The 9,019-nt window shown below is 43.9% G+C and overlaps 1 protein-coding gene across 1 annotated transcript in view; it reads right to left on the bottom strand.

Moving 5' to 3' along the window:
* The window catches only part of NEIL3 (nei like DNA glycosylase 3), a 74,334-nt gene that overhangs the window by 53,777 nt on the left and 11,538 nt on the right, over positions 1-9,019 (bottom strand). The window contains exon 2 of the mRNA XM_019521868.1: positions 3,893-4,017. Coding sequence (XP_019377413.1) covers positions 3,893-4,017 — 125 coding nt within the window. The remainder of the gene's footprint in view (positions 1-3,892; positions 4,018-9,019) is intronic.

The raw sequence follows: 9,019 nt of genomic DNA, 5'->3' as shown, positions 1-9,019 counted from the left end.
GAAATCAGCTGGCGGGGTGGGAGGACACAGCAGGGAAGTAGCTGTGGGACCATCCTCCAGGCTGAACGGAGGCCTCCCGATGCCAACGAGGGGCCAGAGAGGGACCCAGCAGGGGGGTCCAGGGCTTGATTTAAAGCACCACATCACCAAGGACAGTGAGGGAGTTGGTCCGAAGCAGGACACTGAGGGAAGGCAAAGCCGGCAAACACAGGACGCGTGAGTGGGGAGTGGGCGGAGGCCCCTCCCTGGAGTTTTGGTTCTTTATTTATCTTTCAGTTTAGCTTGAAGCCCCAGGGCCAGAGAAAAGGCCAAAAGACAGTTGCTGAGGGTCAAGCAGGCTGGGGCCGCTCAGAATATCCCAACGCAGGTAGGCTGACCCATCATCATGGCCATCTCACTGCCCCAAGCACATCCGTGTGGCAGGGAGATATGCTGTTACGACAGCCAAGGGCCAGAGAGGCAGAGAGGGAATGGGACACCACATCAAAGCGGAGCCGTATTGTCCATTGTTTGGCAGTCCCAGTAGGTTGGTGCATGGCTGGTGTGTAGGGGAGGTGGAGCCCCAGGAATGCTCGCTAGTGATGATACCTGGTGCATTCCCCATGACAGAAGGGAACCCTGTTACTGAATCATAGGGCTGGTACATAACATCCAGGATGTGGCAAGCAAGTATCAGGGTATCCTCCAGGGAGAATGCAACCCTGTATCACAACAGCAGGACTTGTCTCCATGGTAGACCCCTAGCGTGCACTTTAGGGCCGCACGGGAAAGGCTCCATAAAGTTAGATGGGCATACCACCCAACATCTCCAAACTAATTCTTATAATTTATTTCTTAGTATGAACCAACTAAAGCCTGAACCAAGAGCCCCCGGTTTCTTCCTGTGGTTTGTCTTAAGAAACAAACAAAAAGTTGTCCCTGGGGGCAACTGTTTATCCCCACGAGCCTTAGTTTCACTAGCCCTCACACCAGACTACGCAGCTGGAACAGGAGAAACTTTGCCAACTCCAGGAATCTCCCCTTGCTTTTTATAAAATGATACAGCTCCTACAGATGTGCAGTGTAGCTGCTCCAATGTGCTGTAACTCCAGTGCATCAAAGCAGACTCAGTTACTCAAGTCTGCTGGAGCACAGAAATTAACACACTCCAGCAGCCTCCAGCATCACATGCATCAGCATCCCTGCACTGAAAAATGGCAGTGGGGAGCTTTGAACTAAAGCTGGTTGAATGAGATTTAATTTAAAGCGCCCCACCGCCTTTTTTCAGTACGGGGACGCTGATACATGTGATGCTTGGGCACTTTTAACAAGCGCAGCTTGCTAATTAAAGCCCCCCTCCCTTTTCCCCCCCGGAGCAAGTCTATAAATACCCATAGGTGTCTCCCCACCACATCTCCTGAAGCAAAGGGAGTCTCAAACTTATTGATTTCCCTGAAAACAATTTTTACCACAAGCAATCAGTAAGACAACAAAATATCAAAAGGATTTATTGCATAGGAGACAGAAATTGTACAAGAAAGAGGAAACATAGAATTTGAAGACAAAACGGCAAAATTCTCATCCACTTTCCTGACTATAACAGTCCTTGTCAGCATTTCCAGGGAGCAACCTTCCCTGCTGACTTTGTCAGCTCTAACAGCCAGGGACCAGGATTCATCCCAAGATATGGGAAATGGATTCCAAAGACCACTTCTTCTGAACAGACATCACCTAAATCCCCTAAAGCCACCTTTTCCACCTCCCACCATCTTGACAATTCTATCAATAGATCATTCAATAGAAGGAACAACATTCCTTCCTGCCTGGGGATCTGGAATTCTCCTCATAATGGACCTTCCCCATGGAATATACTTGCTTCTGTGAAGCTAACGTTTCTCATTCCTGGGCAATCCTTATACACACTATTTTGGGTGCCTACCCCCGAGACTGACTGTCTCCCCATTTTGAGTTTTGACAGCCCTCTTTTCTAGCCGCTTGGGAGTCCAGGTTTTCTTCAACAATGACTTTTCTTCTTGAAATGCAATTGGTCATTGACATCTAAGAGTTTCACCTCCACACTGTCCATTAGGCCTATAAATAGCCATTAAGTAACAGAACACATTTGTCACCTGTTCTCGTTATAATCTTATTGGCTATCTTTTGATTAAGGCATGTCACAAAATTGAAAAGGCATATAAATACAGAATAACAGCCATATAGCCAAAACAGTGTCCCCCAGGGGGACACAAACAGAGGTCCCGAGAACCCCTCCCATGGCAGAACCCAAGGCTGGGATAAACTCCCAGAAAAAGAAAACCAAAAGCCCTAAGGAGAGGGCTTACTTACCTCCAGCAGGGAAAACTGCGCCATGCTGAGAAGAGCTGCCAGCATGGTTCATCAGCCGCTTTTATTTGTGGCTGGGAGCGACACCAGCAGATGACATCATCAAAAACCACCGCCCGGCAGATTTAAAAGTTTTTCGTTTCCCCGATGCCAGAAGGTCATCCGAACCAGGGACAGGGCAAGAAGCTGTCCTCCGGACTACAGGACCGCCAGAGAAGGGGAGCTGCAGGAGTCCGGACGGGGGCCCACCAGAAGGGTCCCAGCCCTCTTAAAAGGGTAAATGCCCAGCTCAATGGAACAACTGGATAAAGGAGGATGGCATCAAGGGATCCTGACAACCACAGATGCCAGACCCATGAGTGGGACGGGCTATGGCTCAAACCCCTGCTGTTTCTTTCTTTTCTTCTTTTTTTTTTCCCTTTCATTTCTTGGTTGATATTGGTGCCTCGTAGGGAACCCAGAGCCTGAACCGGGGAAGCATCCCTAACTGACCGGGAGGGTCAAGAAAAGTAGAGGCCGCCTTGGCGAACCCAACGGCTCGGAGATAAGGCCAAGGCAGAGGTTGAGACAGGGCCAATCCCATACTCTGCAGATACCTGGGGCAAAGACAGACACTGAGGGACGGGCAAGAGAGAACAAAAGCAGGAGCGAGCAAAGAGACAAGCCAGCGACCCATCACCTGGTTGTTCTGAAAGCTGGCATATGGCTGGGGTTTAGGGGAGGTGGAGCACCAGGAACGCCTGCAAGGGGCAGCGCCCAGTCTGTGAGTTTCTCCAAGGGAGAGTCCCACTACTGAACAGAAGATCAAGTCATGGCAGGCGAGTGTTGGGGCCTCCCTCAGGGTTGAACAAAGCCCAACACCCAAGTCTCGGGGACATGCCCCAAAGCCTGGACTGGGTTTGCGCTCCAAGGCTGCTAGAGAGCACCTATATCAACCTAGATGGGCGCATAGTGATAAAAATCAACAGAAATTCTTGTTAGCTTTTAGCAAAGAACAAACACAAAGGTAGTTAAATCAAACTGAGGACAAACTACTTATGTATGAAATAAAGTTGAACCCCTGCTTTTAAGCTGAGCTTGCAACAGTTTAAGTGAAAACCTGAAAAAATTCAGCCTCGATCTAGTATCCTTCATAGACAATGTTGGCTCAGAGTTGAAATTGGCAAAGTTACAAGCAGTTGAGAATGTTATTAATCAAGAAAAGCATTAAGCAATTATAATGGTCTGTAATGCTACCAGTACTGTGTATAATAAACTGCAGTTTCATTAAGCATATTTTATGTTATTAAATCTTAAATAATTCAAGAATGAGAATAGCACTCACGCACTAATTTCAGATAACTCGCAGCCTTTCTAAACTCCTTTTGTTACGGTAAAGCAAAGCTGTTGCACTTACCCTGTCATTATCTGGAAAATCCAGCACCTAAATACAGATTGTACAAAGAAGCTTCTCTACAGTATTAACTTTCACATCACAGAAATGGACTGCACTGAGAGCAAGAAATCAGTCTCAAAAAATATAGGATCAGTACACGAGTATATGCAATACCATATATAGTCCTTTTCTTACCTCAATGCTTTCTGACCAAAGTACATAAAAAGTTCTTTTCCCAAAGTTTCCACACCAGTGTACAAACATCCATTAAGCAATGTTAGGAAATCTTGACAGGAGGCCCTGATCACAGTAAGAGCATTCTGAAAATAAGAACACAAATAATTAAAACAGAAGTACTCCTAAAAACAAGAAAAAATTCTGAAAACAAACATCAACATTTTATAAATACCTAACAGATTACTATATAGATTGAGTCTGCCACCCTTTACTCATCCTAAGTAGAACGTCATTCTTCGGTCACTGAAACAAACACTACATACCAAGCAAAGTGCTACTCAATCACAGGGGCGCCAAAGATCTGTGGAGCCCTTGGATCCATCCTGTGGGCCTCACACTGATACCACATGTTGTATACAGTGCATGGGGCTGAACTGGGCCTGTATGCTGGCTCTAGAGTCAGTCTGGATTAGGCCCATAAACTGGTCCTAAACACCTGAGCTAGCATAAAGTGCTGGTTTGGTGTGGGCATCTCATGCAGCGCATGTCCCCTGACAGCTCTGTGTGTGACCAGGACCAACGTGTGCTGCACACAGCGTGCAGGGCTGGTTCAGGGTATGCACAGCATGAGATGCCAGTACCAGACCAGTCCCCTTTGTTGGCTCTGGTACATGGGGCCAGCCTGTTGTCCTGATCCAGCCAGTCACCAGCCCTGTGTACCTCATCCAGGGCTGGATGAGTTTCATACCCTTTCTCAACACTAGCAAGCTCAGAACCTGGCCCATTTTGCTCTTCCTTACCGAGGCTCACAAAACATAATCCAGAAAAAAGATGAATTATCTTGGATACATGTGCTGAATTGAAAAATACATTGCATCACCTTTATAACAGACATAAAGGGCTGTATGTAAACTTCAAAATCCTTCCAGGTTGCTAGCACCATTATAAAGGAAAGTGCACAATACCAATTTGAAGAGAAAAATCTCAAACTTTTCTAAATGCCTCCAGTAGAAACTCTGGCAGTGTTGATACACTCTGCATGTTAGATGGGATTTGTGACTCTGGGAAAAATAAATCCATTCCAATCCATAAAGTATGTTTGCTTTTAAGAGAACAGTGTTTCAGTAGCTGTACAGGAAGGTGTTGAAACTAAAAGAAAGGAGAATATTACAAACTGATACAAAAATCATCTCTTGTACCATAAATACAACACCATTACCTTAAGTACAGATTAATTCATTTCACTAGTCCTGAATTCTGCCCAGAAATCTAACTAGCTTAGGCAACAAGAGATATGAAAAAAAACAAACCACTGTATGCTTCAGACACCTGAATTGCACCAAAGTTTGGAACTGCTACTGGAATCCTGACTAATGATATAGAAGCTAGATCAGGTACGTTTATACGTGCTGCAGTCACAACTGCCAACTGCAGGGCAGAAATGTCTGCATTTTGCTGTGAGGATCCAGTGTTAAGAAATCAGATTAATTGCAGAGTCAAATTTGCAGATGACAGGGATCCAGAATTTCTAATGTAAATCCTAGTGACCCAGCATTTAGACATTTTGCAACTAACAATTTCCCATTCTTTCCATCTTAAATTCCAAGAATAGTCACAGCTTGGGATCAGAAACTGGAAGTAAAAGTCCCAGTCTGAACAGTCCAGTATCAGGCCCACACTTTGCTTTTGTAGGCTACTGTTTCACCAGTCCAACACAGGTGCTCGTCATTAACAAAATTATCCTGAAACAATTCCATGCTCACATTCTCAGTCATTCATTTCCACAATTTCTATTTCTGAGAAATATATAAAATATAAAATCCAGTCTATTTTTGAGCCTGAAGGAGTCAGAGAGATTTCTCTACAGACATGATTAAGACTAATTACTAAGGCACAGACAGGTACCATTCACCCTCTACCCTCTGTTTTCATCACAGCATTGTAAAATAACCACATTTCATAGGTATGATCATCTTGTAATATCACCCTGCCAAACAGAAAGACTTGATGATTACCTTGTTGCATAACATCTCTCTAAACAAAGAAAGCAAGTTTCATTCTTGTAATCATTAATCTGGCATTTCTAAGATATGCATGAAAATGATTTGTAAATTGATAAATAAATTGTATTTCTAAAGTTCCTAACTACCTACTCTTACAAAAAACACAGTTCCTAAGTTGGACAGACCTGACAGCAAAGGAAAAAGAAAATGAAGGAGCCTTTGTTTACACAACAATGTTGAATAACTATCAAAGTGTAATTAAAATAATGTAGTTAAACCAGCCTCCTCTTGTGTTCACACTTAGTTCTGGTATAAATGGTGTTTATTTTGGTTTCATTAAATCACTAAGAAAGTAGATCAAACCCAACCAAAATCAGAGTTTCCACATAGTTAGAATCATCCTAGGTAAATTGATTCAAGAAAAGGATCTAAGGTCAATTGCTTTAGACAAGCCTTTGAATTCATCATAGGCAAAGCCCTCCAATGGAGCCAGCAATCTTGTACTGCCAAGCACAAGGTTTTGTTAATGTGTTTAGGAAAATTACAAGGTCTCCCTGGCCATAATTCATAGGATAATAGAAAAGTAGGGCTGGAAAAGACCTCACAAGGTTATCTAGTCCAGTCCCCACCCAAGGCAGGATCATCCCTGACCAGACCATCGCAGCCAAGTGCCTGTCCAACCTGCTCTTGAAAATTTCCATGGATGGGTAATTCTACAATTACTCTACATAGCCTGTTCCAATGCTTGTCCACTCTCAAAATCAGAAAATACCTCTAATCTCCAGCATAAATTTCCTCCTAATTCTGTCCCCTATGGGCACAGATTAATTTGACCATGCTAGAATAGGGCAGTCACCACGTTTAAAGACTCATAAACACAACTTTAATGTCATAAAAGGTTCTTGTACATCTCATACTACATTGTTTATGGAAGCCAGGACAGTACTAAGTCTTAAGAGCAAACTCGCACCTTGCCACCATTTTCATTTTGACTTGCCTATCAACAACAGAATGTATACATGTAAGGGGGGAAAAACCCACCCACCTATTTGCATCTTTCCTATTCTGAAGCATCCAATATGCTAAGAACATAACTTATGAACTGATTCCTACAGTTATGCTGAAATAGGCAAACTGAAAAAACCCCAACCTCTATTATTATAATAATAATAATAATAATAATTTAAAAAGAGAGTGCTGGATCTTCACAGCTCATTACCCGGACCTGTTCACTTATAGTTTAATACCTTCTTCTACAATCAGGTTCCACAAACCTCAGCAGTTTTAGAATTCCAAATAATTGTGAGGCTCGAACAGAGGATCAAAACTAGTAAAAAATTATCCAGTATGTACACAGGTTACAGATCCATGAGCACTTGGAGCCTTTTAAAAGCGTAATGTTTCAAAAGGGCAGCAGCTGATATCTTCTAACTCAGTAGTTCTCAACTTTTTCTGACTTGAGGCACCCCTTGGAACACATCAGCTCATAGTTTTCTCCCATTTTTTGATTATGGAAAAATAATACAGGAGTTTTTCCGTCACAAGGAAACCTCAGAAAGAACAAAGCATCTCAGACTGTTTCTAACACTACAGATGCCTATTTCAAATCTGTGGGTTTATCTTGAGAATCACATTTACAAACCTAACAGATCTAACACTGCGTGGTACCACAGGGCACCCTTGAAAGGATCCCAAGGCACACTTGCATGCTGGGTACTCCAGTTGAGAATGTGCAAGTGAACTGAAAATGATTTAAATGTAGCAAAATCCTTAATTCCTAGGAACTACCATTTACTAGGTCAGACCATCAGTTCATCTTGCCCCCTCTCCTGTGTCACACAATGGTCTAGTGTTCCCTTTTCTATGTCCCGCCTTGGAGCACACATTTTGAACCTATGATCCTCGCTCCCATTCCTGTTTTGTTTCTCTGTTGTCCCAAGTAATCACTGATATGCCCATAGTGACCCCCAACACCAAGGGATGATTCTTATAAACTTGCAGCTTATAAATTTACTCAGTGGAATTCAGGCTACTGTCCCGAATGACATATCAAAAGACCCATGTCACACAACAGTTCGGTGTTCTCTGCTCAGTGCCCTGCCCTTGGTGCACTCGTTTTGAACCTATGACCTTCACTCCCATCCCTGTATTATCTTTCTGTTGTCCCAAGTGATGGGTGATGTGCCCTTAGATTAGTGTTTCTCAACCTGTGAGCCACAACCCAAAACTGGCTCATGAGGATATATGAAAGGGTTGCAAACCAACTTTAAAAATGGATTCTCCCTAAAAGAGAAAAACATGGGAAACTGTGGGTTTTCCCTTGCAGGTGGTGAGAGTTCCAGCCTGCCAGGGGCTGCTTGGGGCCTCCCCATGCCACACACTGGGGAGAGCTGGGGCTTGGGGGCAGCATATCAGGAGTGAGGTGCACTGGGTCGGGACTGACCATCAACGTTTACAAATGGGTCCTGGTACAAAAAAGGTTGAGAACCTTTATCTTAGAGCAGTGGTCTCCAAAGTGGGGTGCACGCACCCGAGGAGGTGTGCAAGATGATCCATTGGGGTGCGGGAAGAAAATATTAGAACTTCTATTTATATTTATTTTTATCAACAAACATAAGAAAGAAATTAAGCTTTACTAATATTTAATATATGGATTGACACTGGTGCCCTCACTCGCTCCGTATGTCAGATGGTCATGTGTCACGCACAGTACGCAAGGTATCCTGAGGGAAGAGTGGGAGTTCCACAATGCAGAGGGGTTGACAGTGGCACCCTCACTTGTTTGTTCGCTTTCAGTGTACTGTGACATATATTGGGGGTGCGCACTCAAACATTTTTTACTGATAGGGGTGCACGATCAAAAAAGTTTGGAGACCACTGTCTTAGGAGACCCCTTCATCAAGTGAAAGTAATACCTCTACGGGAGCTTCAGCCTGTTTAGGAAGGGCACATCCAAAGGCATGTCAGGGTGGCAGAGTGGATGCTGCAAGGCAGAGTGAACTGGGGACAGGCACTCCTCAACTTAAGACGTTTCAAGTTACAACAAACGTCACTCGAGACTTTTATAAATTGCCACTGTTGCAACTTTCTGACACCTGATCTGATACCACACCAGCGAAGAAGTTTGCTTCGTCACCTACTC

This window comes from Gavialis gangeticus, unplaced genomic scaffold (genome assembly GCF_001723915.1).
Source record: "Gavialis gangeticus isolate Ggan-Ray unplaced genomic scaffold, GavGan_comp1, whole genome shotgun sequence".
In the NCBI taxonomy this organism is placed as follows: Eukaryota; Metazoa; Chordata; order Crocodylia; family Gavialidae; genus Gavialis; species Gavialis gangeticus.
This window is presented reverse-complemented; position numbering and strand designations above follow the sequence as displayed.